General features: G+C 38.0%; 1 protein-coding gene across 1 annotated transcript in view; it reads left to right on the top strand.

The window, feature by feature from the left end:
- Window positions 1–20,500, top strand: part of LOC117388682 (partitioning defective 3 homolog) — a 513,479-nt gene that overhangs the window by 332,107 nt on the left and 160,872 nt on the right. Inside the window, exon 20 of the mRNA XM_033986268.2 lies at window positions 19,006–19,137. Within this exon, the coding sequence (XP_033842159.2) occupies window positions 19,006–19,137 (132 nt within the window). The remainder of the gene's footprint in view (window positions 1–19,005; window positions 19,138–20,500) is intronic.

Genomic DNA, 20,500 nt, shown 5'->3' with positions numbered 1-20,500 from the left:
AAGAATCCCTTTGTCCACTTCTTTATACAGTTTATGGTGTTAGATCATGAATTTTGGTCTGGACATGTCCACATCATTGCAATGTAGAGCCAGTGCCTTGGTAGAGGTCTGCTTTTTCCTGGTATTTTCACTTAGAATGCTTAGTACTTCTAAAACTGCCAGAAATGTACACTTTAATTACTAGTTTGTTGACTATTTTTTATTTACTAATGTTTTTATGAGCATCCACTGCAAACCTTAAGGCAGTAGATTATGTACTTATTATTATCCCTTTTTATCAAGTAAAAATGGACCCCAGGAGATCTCAGGAAAACATAAGACAATAAAAAAAGTGATATAAAACATATTCTTGTGCAGTGTTGGTTCTCAGCGTTCAACAGGGTGGACACGGTGCTTGTGTTGTATTGTTAGTGAATTAAATTTTGTGTTGGACAGTGAAAGTGGATTCGTATTTGTTTGCCAGCCCGGGGGCAGATGTGGATACAGAAGTAACCGAGGGGAATGAGACATGAATAATACATTAAATAGTCAAGCCACTCGGAATCCTGATCAAAATGGAAATATTGCTTTAAAAAATGGCTTGAAAAATATCTTAAAAGTGCATATGGCGGTTTTTCAGTTTCAGTTTTTATACAGTTTTTTCAAATTATTAATTGACCTGCGGTGAAGATTTATCATAGTTTTACATCAGTTAAGTAGCAGTTTGTGAAAAAGCAGTAGTAGTTTGTGAAAAAAAAAGTTGAGAAGTAAGGTACAAAAAACAGGAAGTAGCACTGAGTTCTAAAACACAATACCTCATGTCGTCAACACAAAAATTCCATCGAAAATGCAGGGACAACAATTTTCTGACAATTTAAACCTTAATTTAACTAATTTAAGATGCTGTTATTTATTGATATTGGTCAAATCATAACTATTATGTACTTTGGTTAAATCTTGGCCCTTGTTAACATTATGGTTGCTAAGTAACAGCTATGGAATTACATCTACGTATGTCACATCTCCTCATGTGCAACCAGGAAGTAAAATTATAAACTTCACCCAAATTAAAATAAATGAAGTGTATAAAAACAACTAGAAAAAGTCAAATTAAATTTCAAAAGTAAAAAGTAGGAAGGTGATAGCCCATATGTCTGCGTAATGCTTCAAGTTGTCTAGGTAGGGCCATTAAAGGTTGAATAGGGCTGACGTTTGTCCAGTTGACAGAATTGATTTTTTCTTTTGCTATGGATTATACCTGGATAACTGAGGGGTTACACAGATAAAATTAAACATATACATATAATGATGTTAACTCCACTGAAATAAGTAGTGTCATTTGCACCATCATATCCTTAACCACATGGTCTACTGTTCTGGTTGTAAATGCACTGTGGCAGAGCTCAGCCGGCCTCATTAGGGATGCAGGGCCTATGCTATGGATCTAGGTCACAAACTAACCCACCTCCTCCACCGACCCCCTTTCTCCTCAACCGACCCCCCTTCCTCAACCGACCCCGTCTCTCTCCTGCATACCAATAAGTCCAGCCACTATCAGCACCAACTCTGAATATGTGATCAATAATGACTTAGGGCGCATCCACACTTGTTATTATTAAGTCCTAGTTTGAGCCCAGTTTAGTCCAGATGTAGACTTGGTTGATTCTGTTTTAGTCCTGGTTTAGTCCAAGTCTAGTCCAGGTTTTGTTTATGGTTTAGTCCTGGTTGTTGATTTGGTCTATGTGCAAGTGTGAACCAACCTTTAGTGATCAAAAATGGCACGTTTTAGTTTATTTTTAGCATTTTTACTGAGAACTTACACCGCTTAATTTAAAACAATAAGCAATAAAAGGTAATGTGGTAAAAGTAATATGTTACATGTTAGCAGTTAATACCCTATAGAAATTAAATACCTGCTCTTTAAATACCATTATGCTCTTTCTATATTTTCCCAATAAATACAAATAAATAAAAATACAATACAAAATACAAACAAAAATATATATACATGCAAAAGAAAAAAAAAAAAACATATTGAGAATATTCTGCAAAATCTTCAAAAATGTGAAATAAGCACCTAAAACCTAAATGCAAAATCTAAACTACACTGAAATAAAACTATTTTCTGGATTCTAGGCATTATAACTGTCCTATATTCCTTTTTACAGTATATTTGACCTTTGCCCCAGCGTACAGAGGTCTGATAAATATTGAATGAGTGAATGTAAGAAAAGCATTGACCTGTGCCTCCATAGAGACCATAAGTGAGGAGCATATGTGCGGGACACAGGAGAGACCGGTCCCACAGGACAGAGTACAGGGGGGTAGTGGGGGGAGGGTTCTGGGGGGTAAGGGCTATGGGGAGCTATATGTTTAACCCCATTGTCTCATTGTCTGTCATTTCCACCTGTTGATTGTCAAAGAAAAATAATGTGTCAAAGAAAAATAATGTTTAAAAGCTCTATAAGCAACCACATATAAATATGACCTATTATTGGACAGTTTAGGTTTTGTGTTTAGATAAATAAATACATGTTAAAAAAAAAAAAAGAAAAAAAAGTATATGCGTTGTAAATTATGAAAATAAAAAAATATTAACAAAAATATACCATAAATAAATAACTACAACTATATTTGATATGCCAATATGTATATCAAAATAACTGATTTTTTTTTTTTTTAACATGAAGCTAACAACAAATAGCATACTAACATGCACTTCCTGATCATCACACAATAAAATATTTTATAATTAGATGCAAAAAGCACATAGCATTTAGTGCATTTGTGACATGTTTGGGTCAATTAAAACATTATTATTATTATTATTTTTTTTTTTAGTTCTCAACTTATGCTGAGCTGTACATTTGATTATCTTCATCTGGGCTGCATAGAATTTCTAATTTTCACCATTAAAATATGACATTGCTTTATGAGATCCCCTTTTTCTGTCTCCTCCCTTCCATCTGCTACAACCCCATCTCTCCCACCCATCACCACCCCTACACCTGTTTAACCCCTCCCACTCCCTATAGCCCCAGCCCTTTACTCCCCTTTAACAAACGCCGCTATGGAGGCATTGGGACTATTTACGTTATATAATGACCGTCATTAATTGGGAGTTGTCATGGATTTTGGAACACATTTGAGCGCGTGCAGAAACAAACCCCAAATTCCCACCCCACCACCCCCCTTCACACCCACTCGTACCATACAAACAAGCGTCGCCGCATTGATTTATGGGTAACATTAAAGGTGATCATGACGAGACGGACCCCCTCCTCTATTTGTGTTGCTGTGTATGGGACAAGCTGTGTGAAATATGGAGGAGCTGAATGTGCGGTGATATACGGCGCTTATGTAGAGTACGGCGAGATGTAGCACAGCAGATGGGTGTGCAGACCGGCTTTGGGTAAACACGAGTAATTGGCTAAACAGGCAGACGAAAGTGGGAATTGTAGAGCTTTTAGTAATAATAATAAGCTTTGATAGTCATGACTGTTTTCAAGCTGTGTGTTAGTATCTTCATGTAATCCTTCTGAATAGTTTGGCTTTCAACTCTTTAATTAAGTAGTGGTTCCTGTGGGATGGTATGCAGCCTGCAGTCTTTACTGGTTTAAAATCACAACTGAACCTGTGCTGCCAGTGCCTCAACCTGCAAGTAGAGGACACGTACAAGTTTATCTCATTCTCAGTATATGGACAGGCCTCATGTGAAAGCTCAGAACCTCCAGAAGTCACTCACTGAGCTCCAGAGGCTGCACTAGCACTAATTAATGATTGGCTGTAGGTGATGGGGTTTAGGTAGTGACCAATCAGAACAGAGAGCGTCCTTTTAGGTTTAAATTAACTAGATTTCAGCATTAAAACTGGCAACCCAATTGCAGAGACTCATGTGAGGCTCATTCTGCTTTCTGATTGGATATTTGTCTATTTGACATAAACAATTGTATTTATAATGTCAGTGATGTGAACATATCTACATCATATCTGACAGCACATAGGCCATGTTTACAGATTTGAACTAAACATCGTATCCATCTACTTTTACTTTCCTACACAACAAAGCAGTAATCGTCTTGTTAACTGCTGCTAATTTACCTTTTCAAAATGTTTCAACCCCCACAGTTGCTAGCAGAGGGCAGGAGGCACCTATGTATGGCTTTCAAATGGAAAGTGAAGAAGTGGCTAAATACAGCAATTTCCCATGATTTAAGGTTTGAAATCTAAATATAAAAATGTAAAAAGAGAAAAAATATATATTTAAAAAGTAATGTTACTTTCAATAAAACCAGATTAAGAAAAATTACATTCACAAACTCATATCTCCTCCTCCACACTCCAATGACATAGGTGTAAAGACAGTGCTAATTATATGTGTTGAATGGAATACCTCCATGAAGGAACCCTGAGGCAGTGCACCCTGACGCCTCTAGATTAGTTTGGCTTGTAATGCGATTCTCCTTGGTTCCTTCTCCTAAGACAGCGGTATCCTCGGAATGTGGGATGAAAATACATTACCTTCTTATTCACACATAAATGCATTGCACATGAAGGAGGGTGTTTTTTTATTGGTTTGGTTTGTCTTTGATAGGACATGGTATATGGCTGATTTGGGTCAAATTATGAGTTATACCTTTTCTTGTCTATGGAAAATCAGATACAAATCGATATTCAAACTAGCATCAAAACAAGATACTCATTTACAACTATTAAGTGTTGGAAATCACATTCTATTGTCTAAATAAAGTGGGTTTTTTTGTTTTGTTTTTTTGTAATTCTTGTGGTATCAGAATCGGTAGTGAGTTTTTGAGTCTATTTAGTATCAAAATTGAGTTTGAAATCTTGCACTAAATGTACCATACCTTATGATGGTGCTATCCTCTGCCAAATGGGATGGAAATAAAAAAAAAAAAAAAATCATGAGTTATTTCATAATAATAATAATAATAATAATAATAATAATAATAATTTTGTGTGAATTTAATATAAATTAACTAACACAAAAATAACTGAAGGAAAAAAAGTATTTGTTTTTTGTGTAATCTGAACCTATTTTAAACCCATGGAACACTGTATTGCATTATGATTTATTTCAAATGCCAGGAAGAACTGGGTGAACTATGCTTCACCAAATGTTCCACACAGATCTGGTTTGATTTTGGTTCTGTCTCTGTATATAATAAACCTTAGATTTGAAGTGAATGAGTTTGAAATAACAAGTTTGGTTCATATTTCTTTGACTTAAAATTCAATACTTTCTTTTGGTTCAGAGCTTTCATTATGTTCCTTAAAAGTCCCGGTTTAGTTCAGCTTCGGTCTTTGCTTAGATCTTTGCTACAGAACTGATTTGGAATTGAAAAAAACCCTGAATTGTTTCGGTTCGCTCAGCCATGGTTAGCTGCATGACGAACACAATTCCAAACCTCAGTGTGGAATTCCGGGTTCCCGCTGGGGCGTCCCTGTACCATCCAGTGCTCCATCATATGTCATGAATAAATGCATGTCAAACTGGAGAGGTGTACACGGACCCATCTCCCCCCTGCTCCAGAGGTCCAGCCAATCACAGGCCGCCTCCTCCTCCCTTCCTCTAGATCAAATTTATAGGTTCAATATGTGCAATGATGTCTTAGATTTGTCATACAATATCGGATTTGGAAATCTACTTCCTGCTGTATTCACTAAGCAGATGTCATCAGAAAAACACTAAAATTTCACCTATATGTCGACAAACCTGGTTAACCTATCCATTGATTTTCAGAAGGACTGTTCCCATAGGGATTAACAATTTAAAACCAACATATTATATATAAAGAACACACATTACGCATTCGTGTGGCTTTAATTCTCTCTTAAACATGATCTTGGTCACCTCTGCGTAAGTATTTCACATTTTCTAACTGTCTGCATTTGAAGCTCCCTCTGCTGTCCGCAACAGGAATGAACAATGTGAAACTGAACAGTTTAAGTCCTTAACTTCTGTAAATGCTGTGCTAATGCCATGTGTTTGTTATGAACACACTTAAACAGAATGAGCCAGGTGGTGGTTTATGGACTTAAAAACTGTGCACGAGAAGTCTGGAGTTTTATCTGTGACGCAGCAATCCAGGCAAAATGCAAACAGAGGAATTTTGAAGCTCAGATGAGACAACTTTGTATTATGGGTTAATAAAACAAGCGTGAATGAAACAAAATCTAACTCCAGGTATATTTTTGATGTGGGGAGAGTATAATGTGGTTAAAGGGTCAAAAAAGTCCATTTTGCGTAGTATGTGTTCTTTAAAAAGGAAAAAAAGTCCTCAAAATGTTGCATATAACCAGAAGCTGAAACCCAAGAATACTTAAAGTCCCATTTAATCTCCACTGAGTCTACTGATGCAGTAAAGATAAGATACAGATCAGATTACGCACCTGTAAATGAATAATGCATGATGGATACATTTAATCTCAGACTGTGGAACATTCCAGGTATAGCTGTAACAATCTCCATGGAGACAAGTAGCTGATAGAACCTCATCAGAAAAGTTATATGGTGAACACGGGAGTTTTAGAACGTAAAATATTCATCATTTTATCAAATCTTTAGAATTTGATTTTTTATATCTTCGCCAGTATTACCTTTTTGTTATCAAGTTCCTCATCCTCTTTTCAAAAATCCATTCTAAAATTCCCATTCCCACTTTAGGCCTGCAGTCTAAGCAGGAGAAGAACAGACTGACTTTACCGGCTGTTCATAATGAGCTCCACAGAGACAGCAATAATCAGATAGAGTACAGCAGAGTACAGCATCAAAGCTCTACTATGGAACATTCTTCACTTTGCTACCTCAGTGACATGAGGTCTCTAGGAACCAGGGCTATGGACAGGTCACCAAAGACTGAACTGGAATGGACTGAATGGATCTTTTAATGCTCTGCTAACGATCGCAGAGCCAAAAAACTTCCCTTGTTTTTCCTCACACAGATAGTATTGGATTTTCTTCTTTTTATTTTTATATGAAAGTTATATAACCCAAAGTACACAGTGTTTACTTTCAGCCCTGCATTGAGCTACTGTGAAAAAGACATTCGGAACAACTTACTAACAAGCACAGTTAAAATTGTCTGGGACTATCTTAAGGCATGTACATTTTCTATCAACATTGTGGTACTGTGACATAGGGGTTAGTACTCATGCCTCACAACAAGAGGGTCCTGGGCTGGATTCCTGAACCATGTGGGCATTTTTATGTACATTGTGTATATTGTACTCATGTCCGTATTCATGGGTTTCAGAGAAGTGAACATGTAGCATTGTTGCCATAGCGATTAACAGTTCAAAATAAAATGTTGTATTTTTTGAATGGTGAAAAGTTCCCAAAATAGCGCTTAAACTTGCCCTACTACTAAAGCATGCTTCTGGGAGATGTATCGCTAATCTCAAAACAGAAATCAGTGCATGAAAATGATTAAATTAATGTTGCATTAAAAATGAATTAGTCATTTTCAGAACTTTTTGCTCAGATGCCTCAAAAGTCTCATTGCGTTTGCGAGCTTGTGGGTTACAGTCCCATTTCGATTCAAACTGCATTTAAAGATGCAACTTTTCTGCTCATCTCCATGGAGATGTTATTACTTTGCCTAGAATGTTGATTAAGCTTGGTATTAAATCTGTATTGCTCAAAAATACCTTGAAAAACAGGGATTCTTACAAGGAGCAGGATCGCCTTTTCATAGATCTGACCTGTATATCAGCTTGGTGGCATCACTAGCTTGTTTCCATGCAGACAGTTTAATGCCATGCAGTGAAACATTCAAAGCAAAGTGATAACATTTCTCTCATTAATATTTATTTAAATCAAAAGTACTAAAAATACATTTAGTACTTTTTAAATGTTTGTTTAAAAATGAACAATTTCGTCCATTTCTGTCTGCAGATCTGCTTGAATTTACTTTTCCGTTCCATTTCCCCATACAACATTTCGTGCAATTTCACTACCTTCAATTTCACAAACCAAATTTCACAAAGTTACATTAGGAGGCATCAAACAAGCCTTACCAAACACATTTCATATTACATTAAAAAAAAAATCTCCAATTTCCAAACTTGAAGGTAGACTCTGCTGGTGCTGTGGTCTGATGTCTATTGAAAGGTATGTTTAATGCTATACCCTGAAACATCTAACGCAATAACATCTCCAAGGAGCGGAGCAGCTGAAAAATTAATTAAGCTACATCTCTTTGGTAAATCATGGGTTTTTTGAGTACAATTATTTTTCTTTAATACTTAAAAAAAAATCTTGGCTCTACTCCAAATTTTGATTGCAAATCCATTTGAATTTACTTTTCCGTTCCATTTACCCACACAACATTTCTCCCAATTTCACCCCCTACAATTTCACAACACAATTTTCAAAGTTACATTAGCAGTCATCGAACAAGACTTCCTAAAACACATTTCGTATTGCATTTTAAAAAATATCTCCAATTTCCAAAGTTGAGGGTAGACTCTGGTGCTTCTGTCTGATCTCTATTGAAAGGCAGTGAGCTGAGGAGCTGTTATTTATTCCTCAGTTCAGATTCGGATTAAGTTTCGGCTTGGTTGAGCAGAAACCGTAATGATCTCTCCTCTGTCTGCCCTTGAAATTATCTACTCATCGCTTACTCAAATTGATAGATGCACAGCACTTTTTTTCACTCTTTTTTCGCTTCTTCCTTTCCGGTTCGCTCCCTCCATTTACAGATTTGAATAAAAAGATTTAACACCTTGGACGATCTTGGCGGTCCGTTTCTTTGGGGTGGAAGGAGGAAGACTTTGGAATTAAAAGGTTATGCTAATTTCTGGAAGGTGATTTGTGCCATGTGATAATGTTCGCTCATAAAAAAACATACTTGGAGTTGCATTTTAATTCTTTTGGGGTTTGTTTGGTATTCTCGGGTGCCAACTTGCTGAGAGCTGAAAGGGCCAAGTCAATTAAATCTAAAATAATTTAAACGATATATTTTCTGTAAGGATTTAGTCAGCTCAGTTTTGGTTAAATGGAAGAAAGTAGACAGGATGTAGAGTTTTTTCTGCCATTTTTTTCTAACCTAGGCAGACTATACGTTTAATTTTGTAATAGAAAGCTGTAGAGGACTTGATTGGTCCTTGCTTCCTAGAGTGGGAGGTGTTACCAATTGGGCGGGGAAATGGAGGAGCAAGCTGATTGGAGCGTACAGAAAAACAGCAGTATGGAATAATAATAATAATAATACATTTTATTTATATAGCGCTTTTCAAGACACTTAAAGACACTTCACAATACATACAAGAATAAAATATCACAAAATTTACAACATAAAATCAACCATTAAAAGCAATTTTGAACAGGTGAGTTTTGAGTTCTTTTTTGAAGGTGGGGAGGTCAGAGCAGTCACGGAGGGGTTTAGGTAGTGAGTTCCAGAGGGTGGGGGCAGCGATGGAGAAGGCTCTGTCCCCCCAGGTTCGGAGCTTGGTCCTACAGGGCAGGGACAGGAGGTTGGAGCTGGAGGAGCGGAGGAGGCGAGACGGAGTGTGGTGGTGGAGCAGGTCTGTGAGGTAAGGAGGGGCCAGGTTGTGGAGAGCTTTGAATGTGATGAGAAGGATTTTAAAGTGGATGCGCTGAGGGATGGGAAGCCAGTGGAGCTTGTGGAGGACAGGAGTGATGTGTTCACATAAAATCCAGATACTCCAACAGGTATCAGTAAATAAATGTAAATAAAAAAAGTTGTGACCATAGACTTTATAAAGAAGTGGACTAAGTGAGTGTGACGTCACCCATAGTGTTCAGCTCCAGTCAAATGAAGCTCATCGATGCTAGAATTTATAGAGACGAATTTGAAGCAGAGTTCCATGTTTGGAATTCCGACTGCGAGTATCATAGCAAAGAGCCAATCTGCAGTGAAGCTGTTGAATATAACGCCCCTTCCCAGTTTAGCAACCCTGTCAATCAAACCTTTTGCTAACGCTAGTAAGAACGACCTCAGGGAAAGAAGGCGCCTGATTTGTCTGGTATTAATATTCATATCTTGAGTTATGGGCACAATAGCAAAATCATAAATACCAGGATCATGTAGAGCAGGTTAATACGAACATTGCAATACCAAAATGATCTGACAGCAGCAGTTACAGAGAGAAGAGTGACCGTTTTCTAATCTAAAGTGAATTGGAGCCGATGAAGCCAGAAGCTCATCCATAATCACTTCCTGTTTGGAACGCAGCAGCTAGCAGGTTAGCTATCTGTCCATTTATATATACAGTCTATGGTTGTGACTTTTTTTTTTTTTTCTCTCAAATTCCAACCAAATTAGTGTATAGCTCAAATAAATACTTTAAAAAAAATATGTATTGACTACTTTTTCTCCTTCAGTCCATTTCGTCATCCAGCTCCCATACACCACTCACTGTCTCCTTTGTTACCCGATGTCTAAACCTATCAGATAATCCCAAATCAAACTCTGAGATGAAATCACTAAATGATCAAAGTCGCTTTTTTTTTTTTTAGACTTTTCTTAATTTTGTCTCCCTCTCTCTGTTTTAATCCTCTCCCTTTGACGATCCCGCACAGCCGCCTTGAATCATTGAAATTGATGCATGGGGCTGGCGTTGTTACCAGCTCTGCCTTCTGTGATGTATGATGATGTATTATAGGGAATGAAGGCTCTGTTTACCCAACGTTTTGTGCAAGACCTAGCAACAAAAGCTAGCTCCTCAGAAATACATTTGGACGCATTTGATAGCACGCCAGACTTGACGTTTTGATTGACGACTGCAATTTCGAAAGTAAATATTATATAAGATTGGCACGTATCTGCTAAAGAGGGTTTGTTGGTCAGTAAAATGCTATCAGGAGGAGGAGGAGAAGCCCGTGTGGTGACAGGGAAGGCAGAGAATTATCGCAAGTGCACATAAAATATATAGTTAAGGTATATTTATGGTGACATCCTTTAATGTTGCTGTTGGTTTAACCTGTCAGGAGCAATGAGGCGCTGTAGTTGATAGGGGAGATAAAAGTACCTTGAGGAAACCCATGCAGACACAGCGAGAAGAATACGCAAAAAGGCATCAGGAGTTGAACCCGGGACTTGAGCAGTGATGCAGGATGATGATACTCAGATATGTGGTAATATAGGAAGTGCTCCACTGTGTTTTTAACATACACCTTCTTTTAGGATCAAGTTAAAAGGCAGATTTAAAACTACTGCTTCATGGCATGGAGGAGAGAATTTTGAGCTTTGGAGATGTAGACAGACTAATAATAAAGGATTGCTCAAATGTGTAAATGAAACAAAGCACTGTTTTTGAGGAAGTAACAACATTATAATATGGCTTAACGCTCACAAGAGTCAGTTTTGTGTAGTATGAGACCTTTTAAAGCTACGATCTTCTAGAGCTGAAATTACCCAAATGGTGTTTTCTTTTGTTCTAAGGAGAAGGAAAATAAATACACCAATATCAACCAGCATATATTGTGAGTTTCTTGGCAAAACTCAGCCCTGGACTCACACTAAACCCAGACATGATCAAAGATGATGCTCTCAAGTCACCTGCACATCTACATATACGAGTGACATAATTCTTTTCTCTTTTGCAAATTTTACTTTGACTTGGCCTCACTTTTTTAGTTCTAATGACCCAAGAGTGAAACATTTCTTCTGCATTTAACACAGTCCTTGAACCAGTGCCTCAAGGCAACCTGTCAGAAGCTGTGGGCCTGGGGACTACATCTCCATAACTTGGTCCAAGCTTTTGCTCTAGTACCGAGTGGGAACATTAGCCTACTATATTTATGCTTTTGGGTTGACGGAGGAAACGGGAATCGATTTAGAAACCTGCCTAATCTTGCATCTAATCTACGCTCTATTTAACTCCTTTATATACTATTTTTTTCAAAACCCATCACTTTATTTTAACCATCTTCACCTATTATGCACGTCAATTCAATGCCATTCAATTCGACATCTCCATCAGCCTATTCTCACACAGTCAGATCGCTCACAAACGCACAGTGATTAATGCTCCACTGCGGAACAATCCCTAAACACTGCCTAAGGATCATAAATGGCTCCTTTGTCTGTGCATATCCACTCATCTAATCTGGCCTGCACACGTGTAATCTTCAGTAAACGTCTTATCCTCCATCTTTCCCCTGTCTGTGCGCATCCGTCGCACCTGCCCCCAGACAGGCGCTTAGAGACGCGCCATTACCCCGCTCTCCGGTCGACTGGGCTCCAAGCAGGAAGGATGATGGCAGCTTTACGAGCATTTAAATGGGTTATTGTTGTTTACAGGGGGGAGATGTGAGAGTGGGCAGGGGCAGAGGTAAAAGTAGTGGCCATTGGAGGAGGCAGAGGACGGTAGTAAAAGTAATAGTAGTCATAGTCATAGCTGTAGTAATAGTAGTTGTTGCCCTTTGTACTTTTTCTGATAGAGGATTTGCGACTTGCTTGATGATTCTGTTGCTTTGCCTGAAAGGTTCGACAATATGGCTTTAAACATATCGATCCCTATGAAGACAACATGGCAGCCACCACCGTGAAGCCACCAGGCCAAGTAACAAGTCAGATCTGTGTTGAGGTGATCCTGGACATAGTAAGAATCTGTGTTTTTCAAGGTATTTTTGAGCAATAAAAACACCAGTAACTGAGTAAACATAAAGACGAACAGGTTTTATGCCATGCCATAGGAAACTGCAGGCAAACAAATAGCATCTTCTTGGAGACCAGATGGCGGCAAGTTACATAATGCACTTTTAAAGCAAACCTATTGTGCAAAATGTACTTTTCAAAGTGTTTAACCATGTTGTAGTTGTTTTTAATTGTTGTTTACCATTTCAGTTGTATTTGGAGTGATTTGTGTATGTTTCTGTACATACTTCCTTCTCCAAATGTATTTTCTTGTAATGACATTTATGGCGACATCTGCTTCCCTTGGCCTTTGCAAATTTTCTAATGCAGAAATCAGTGAATTTGTTTCTTTTCTGTGTGAGTGACTTACACTTTAGATGAATATTTTGATTTAAAATGTGTAAATTACCACATAATCCTCCACAGGTGTCATATATTATAATTATATAGCAGACACAAGCTCAATATAATAATGCTAATGGTGTAAGTTATCACAGTTTTCTTGCTTTTTTTTCTTTTATGCATAATTAAAACAGTACTGCAGCAGATAAGCAAAATACAAGTTGAGTAGTTACAGTGGTGTTTCTACTTCGGAGGCAATAATGGTGGTTCAGTGGTGTTATAGATCTCACCCCTCACAGCAGAAAGATCTTAGGTTCTATTTCCGGATTTGGTGCGGTCTTTCTGTGTAGAGTTTGCATGTTTCTTGTGTCTGGATGAGCTTCAGGGCGCTCCAGTTTCCCCCATCAACACAAAAAATACACCATTAGTAAACTTCTCCAGCTAAGGTAGAACTGACCAAGACTAGCTAGATCTGGTGATGGGTCCCTGAGCACTAGACAAGAAAATGTATCTTAAAAACTAGCTTAATTTCACATTACACATATATCTCAGTCTCTTGGCTGGCCTGGGAACGCCTTGGGGTCCCAACAGAGGAGCTGGAGGGCGTGTCTGGGGTGAGGGAAGTCTGGGAATCCCTGCTTAGACTGCTGCCCCCGCGACCCGACCCCAGATAAGCAGAAGAAAATGGATGGATGGACATATATCTCATTTTTAGTTATTATGCCAGGACTATTACTTAGTGTGTATCCCTCATCCATTGTTTCAAAAAAGTGGTTTAAAAAAGCCTTCAAAATCAAAATACAAGAAAAAACGACTTTCCCTTAAAACATTCAATCAACACTGCCCTTAATCTAGCAACAGCATTACAACTTCTGCAACTCTGATTGAGAACATTTAAGCATAATTAGCCAACACATAAAATTAAAGCTGCTAATTACCTCGAATCCCGAAGTCTTTAGCCAAGCTCCAATCTGATATAAGAACTCCTTTGTCTTTCACCGTGACTTACAGTAGTGTCAGTCCCGACTCTATTCTCCAATCAATACCTTATTACCAGGCTTCATCAGCTACTGTATCAATATCGCAGTGCCAGTCTGATGCCCGCGAAGGTGCCAATACTCACTCCGCCGCACAGAACCATTCACTATACTGTCTTCTCCAGTGACAGTGACAAACTCCAAATCTTTAAGTCTGTATCGATCACCTCCTTGCGTGCACTTATCTTCCATTGACAGCTATGGCCTCCAATGCACTTGGGTAGACGGAGTGTGTATTTTTGGGGTAAAGGAGAAATGGTGGAGATATTTCGAGGCACAAGATGAAGTCGTGAAGTTTTATCCTGTTTCGCTGCCATTCTAATGTATGACAACGTAGAACTGACAACCGTGGATTAAGTATATTTACAAGGTCTTTCGTTTTTACAAGATTTTGAGTTAAAACAACATTTTCTCATTAAAACTTAATCATTACAGGTTAAATGACTTCAGGTTAATGATTTCACTGCTTTGTGACAGAAGATTAGAGAGCACAGGTGAGCCATATGAGAGGGGACAGGTTTGGACTTCTACCTTAAATACCTGCTGACTACTGCATCTATGCTTCAAATCTGAGCTGATTTACTTATTCATAAATCAAATGTGTTCTGATGTCAAAGTTGCATTTTGCTATTTTGTCAATACCAATCAACACTCACGCTAAATCCAAACGTGATCACTGAAGATGCTCTCAAGTCACGTGCACATCTACGTCTACGTTTATGAGTGACATCATTTTCTTCTCTTACGCAACTTTGATTTGGCCTCACTTTTTAGTTATAATGACTCAGAAGGGAAACATTTCTGCATTTAACACAGCTTTTCAACCAAAGCCTCAAGGCAACCTGTCAGGAGCAGTGGGCCTGGGGACTCCATCGCTATATCTTGGTCCAAGCTCTTGCTCACATTAGAGGTTATATCCAAAGCACTGAATAGGGGCCAATCACTTCAAGCTGGTCCCAGTGGGCGATCTGAATAATTTGTAGCAAAGCAGGAGAAGATCAGACAAGCCAAACTGCTTATCATTTTGCTTATGCATAATGACAGGACAGGCTACAGCCCTATTTAGCTTTTTACAAAATAGTATCACTTTTGTATTCTAAATGGCGCCTATAAAGAAGTTATGCATAGTTATTTCAAAGCTACGGACACATACTATTTTTTTTTCTCACTTTCTAAGTCACAGACTAAACTTTTCCTGTTTTGGGTCAATTAGGATTACCAAAACTATTTGTATTTGCGAAATGCCAGAATAACGAGAGAAGGATTTATTAGATATTTTTTTTCTTTTACTTAAATTCAGAAGCTTACATACATTCCATTAGTGTTTGGTACCATTGCCTTTAAACTGTAGGTTTGGGTCAAACTTTTTGGTTATCTTTCCATAAGCTTTTCACAATAGTTGGCAGGAATTTTGACCCATTCCTCCTGACAAAACTGTTGTAACTGAGCCAAGTTTTAGGCCGCCTCGCTCACACATACTGTTTTAAGCGTACATTAGTAATAGCAAGAGATAGTTACATATGTCTGAAATGGTTTGCCAAATAATTTAGCTAAAAATCATGAAATACATATAAAAATTTCTTCAAAAGCTACGGCTATAGAAATTCTCTTTTTACTATATGGTCCATGTATTTTCAGCTCTGATAAATCCCTTCGCTTTATCACTTAGCGGCATTGCTGTTAATACTGAGCTCTGCGTGGCACACATCATGATGAATGGGCACAATAAAAAACCATTGATGGCTTTATGAAATGTAAACACTCAGCAGAATTGCCCAGTCCATTCAGTCCAATCACGTGCATTGAATTCCTTTCACAGATCTCTCCCCATAGAAACATTCTTCTCTTTATCATCCCTGTGGAAATCAAGGTCTCTGTTACTATTATAGTATACAGCCAATTTATATTTCACTCCCTCACTCTTCCACTGTTCTCATTTGACTCATAGGGATTTGAGACATTCTTTTAACCATATATCCCACTCTGATCCAGGAGTAAACCAGGTCTAAGCCAAGTATGTATCAGGTCTGTGGCAGGACTACACCAGGACTCAACATGTGAGACAGAGTCATCAAACCAATTATGAAATACTGCACGGGGGCTAAATCATGTCTAAATCATGTCTAAACCATTTCTAATTCATGTCTAATTCATGTCTAATTCATGTCTAAATCATGTCTAAACCATGTCTAAATCATGTCTAAACCATGTCTAATACTACTGTCGATACTACGTCCAATCCATCCATACAACTACTACTACCGCTACCACTACTACCATTACTACTGTTATTACTACCACAACTACTACCATTACTATTACTACCATCATTACTACTACTTCTACTACTATCACTACTACAACTACCACCAATATTATCATTACTACTACTACTTCTACTAGTACCACTACTACTACTGCTGCTACTACTATCACTACTACCACCACTACTACCATTACTACTGTTACTACTGCTACAACTTCTACTACAATTATCACTACTACCATTACTACTACTACTACCACCACCACCACTACTACTACTTCAACTACTACTACCACCACCACCACCACTACTACTGCTTCAATTACTACTACCACCACTACCTTTACTACTACTACTTCCTCTACTACTACCACTACTACCACCACTACCACTACTACCATTACTACTACTACCATTACTATCATTACTACAACTACTACTACTACTATCATTACTACCACTACTACTATACAACTGTCACATGTGAACCTATCATCCTGTATTCCCCGTGTTTTCCATACACCTCCCGTGTTTACTCAGTACTGTATATATTTCCAGTGCATTGTTACCTGTTCTTACATACCGTCCATGTTTACAATGTGCAACCTCGTGTAACTGCATTCTATTTCTCATTCCACACATCTATTTTCCCACTGCTCCTGTCATGCACTGGCAACGAACTCATCCAAGCGGAGAAATTTACCATCCTCGACTGGCCCTAAACCTGTCTAAACCGGATTTACTCCTCTGCCGTCGTGTCACTCATTAAAATGTAAAAGTTTGGAAAGTTACAAATGACGTTCAGCCATTTAAATGTTTTATTTATACATTATTTTTTTCTTCTTCAGCTTCATCTCGTCATACCAAGCAACCTGTACAACCCAATATATATATATATATATATATATATATATATATATATATATATATATATATATACACACCCTCTACTTTCAAATACTTTTAATGAACACATATGATGCATTCTTGTGATGTCATGAAGTGGCAGTTTTCAACTTAACAGCTTTTACCTTTATTTCAGTAGAGGCTGACACTTTTAGGGTATTGGGGGAGTGTTTTCTGAAAGAATAACTCATGTGTGTTAAACATTTGTGAATTAAACAAACCAAAACAGTATGTTTTTAATGAGGCACCAATATTAAAACATAGATTACAAAGTGTAGTGTAATATGGACCTGGAGGACTAAAGAGTGATGGAGGAGGGGGGATCCAAAAGATTCCCATCAACGAGCCGAGAATCTCATCACATGTTTGTGGTAACATCCTGACTGAAGTGTTCGATTTCAAGCTTCGGCTTTGAGCAACAAAATAAATCCACAAAATTCATGAGAAAAATCAAGAAATTGATTTGTGTTATTATTATTATTTATTGTTTTTAATCAATATTCTTGCATTTAATTAACACATGTAAAATACTTTTACTTTTTACTCTTAAATACATTTTTAAATGTGTACATTAATGCTTTTACTTTAGATTTGTTCATGTGATATTTTTACTTGAGTAGCTTTTGAGTAGCTACTACTTCTACTACCACCACTACTACCATTACTGCTACTACTACCACCACTACTACCATTACTACTACTACTTCTACTACCACCACTACCTCTACTACTACTACCACCACTACCACTACTACCATTACTGCTACTACTTCTACTACTACCACCACTACCTCTACTACTACTACTACTACCACCATCACTACCAGTACTACTTCTACTATTACTACTACCACTACTACTACTACTACTACTACTACTACTACTTTTTACCTTTCTATCTGTACTTTTACTTAATTAGCATAACTGAGTACTTCATCCACCACAGAGCATATTATGGCTGAATTCTTAAAAAGATAAATTTAGCTTAATACGTGTCTGAATTTTCCCACAATTTCCTCTCTTCCTCCTCTATTTTCTCGGTGGAGTTAAGTTGTGATGTGAAACGTGATTGTGAAATGGAAAGAGACAGGTTATTCTTTGGGTATAAGGGAGTGAGTGCACTGGGAGAGTTTGCCTATAGCTGTCTCCGACTCAAATCCCCACCTGAAGATTTTGACAGTTCTGACACTTTAATTTCCGTCTGCAGACAAAAAACCAGGTGCTTTTAAAAATGCTGCAGAAAGGAGAGGACCGACGTGTCATAAAACATCTGGAATTAGGGCAAGGTAGTATATATTCAGTGTTTATCGCAATATTTAATTTGGTAAGTGCAGTGCTGATATTTGGGGGGAGAAAAGAGAAGATTAACCCCACTGTTGTTGTTAAATGCAAAAATAAGACATGATGAGATTCTTGCTTTAAACCAGCAAGAAAAACAAAACATAATAATCTCTTTTAATGCATTATTCACTTTTTTCTATGACATTTTGCTTTTTTTTTACTGTTGCCCTCCTGTTGTTAAGAGCCATGCTGATTTTTACAACATGGGTCATTGTTGCTGGACTGTGATAGCAACAGTACCTCAGTTGATAGAATATATGCTCAGTAATCCATTGGTTGCCGGTTCAAATCCCAACATAAACATCCCAAAACATCATTGGTCATCAATGTGATATTTTCGCTGGCCCAAACCTCATTTTCATAGACTAAAACTATGACTAAAAGTAGCGTTTTTGTTGAATCATTAAACATAAGTGAATGAAAGGAACAAGATTATTACTAAAATTACATCCATTTTGTTTTCCCTGCAGTTGTTTGCTCCTCATTTATTTTCTTCCATTGTTGTGTCCAGATTTGGAAAGCAACGGAAGGAGGATCGTCCCGCCGACAAGATGGAGCGAAAGGGTTCAAATAAATCCAAGGCAGAGGAGAGCCGGCAGCCTTCTGAAGACGAAACCCTACGGATGAAGATGGAACAGGAGAGGTGAGTGCTGTGGTACAGTGTTGGCTCTGCTCACTAAAAGACTACTACTACCACTACTACTACTACTATTACTATTAGCTTCTGAAGACAAGACCTTATGGATAAAACTGGAATAGGAGAGTTGAAGACTATACAGCAACTTTGGCTCTTCTTGCTAAAATCCCCAACTACTACCTACTACTACTGTTGCTGTTGCTGCTGCTGCTGCTGCTGCTACTACTACTACTACTACTACTACTACTACTACTACTACTAACTTCTGAAGATGAAACACTACGGATAAAACTGGAATAGGAGAGTTGAGGACTCTACAACAACCTTGGCTCTGCCCGCAAAAATCCCTAATCACTACCTACTACTACTACTTCTGCTACTACTGTTAATACTACTACTACTATTGCAACTACTACTACTACTAACTTCTGAAGACAAGACCTTACAGATAAAACTGGAATAGGAGAGTTGAGGGATCCACAAGAACCTTGGCTCTGCTCGCTAAAAGCCTTAACTACTGCTACTGCTACTACTACTACTACTACTACTACTACTACCATTATCTTCCGAAGACGAGACCTCACAGACGAAGCAGGAACAGCAGAGGCGAGTGCTCCTGAACAACCTTGCCTCTGTTCGCTAAAAGCCAACCATTACCTCCTGGCTGCTAAAAACGCTACGCTACCGACGGGAAAATTAGCAAAGTATCCAATTAACAAAATGGCGGAGCGAGGCTGAATTCTGGGAACGCACTCAGATGCCAATGTGGGAAACATCCTTTTTTCCCCTTTGCGATGGGTACATTAAATAGATCGTTTATGGATTGTTGTTGGAAGGGTTGACCTCTTAATGGCGTTTGTAGGCCCCAGTGGAGATGGCATGATTGAGTGGTGCTTATTATAATAGGTGTAGTGAAATCAATGTGGCCTTCTCCAGCAGTACGCCGTGTTGTTAATCGCTCAAGAATACACTCCGCTTCTTTATAGCGCTCTAAGGTGAGGTCAGTGGACAGACTATAAAACTATGTTGCCGTACCTGACTCTATATTTCCTTTTAGGTGAACCTGGAGGTAGAACTTCTTCGTAACATAAGCACTTTTTTCATCGTTGTTGTTGTTGGTACAGTGCTGTAACTAGTGATTTGTATAAACACAGTCACTCACATTGATACTGTTTCCTTAACATTGACCTGGACAGTTCAATAAAAGTACAATTCACGTGATGTATTTGGTTTTTTCAACAGTTTATGTAACTTTTCTTGCAGAGGGCCTAACATTTGCTTGTCTCTACGGTTTTGAATTGACTTAAATTTTAGTCTTTCATTTATTTTGCTTTGTAGACAGTGAATAAATGTAAGATGCCAGGCAAAA

This window comes from Periophthalmus magnuspinnatus, chromosome 20 (assembly GCF_009829125.3).
Source record: "Periophthalmus magnuspinnatus isolate fPerMag1 chromosome 20, fPerMag1.2.pri, whole genome shotgun sequence".
NCBI lineage: Eukaryota > Metazoa > Chordata > Actinopteri > Gobiiformes > Gobiidae > Periophthalmus > Periophthalmus magnuspinnatus.
Note: the sequence above shows the minus strand (reverse complement) of the source record. Positions and strands in the feature narration are given on the sequence as shown.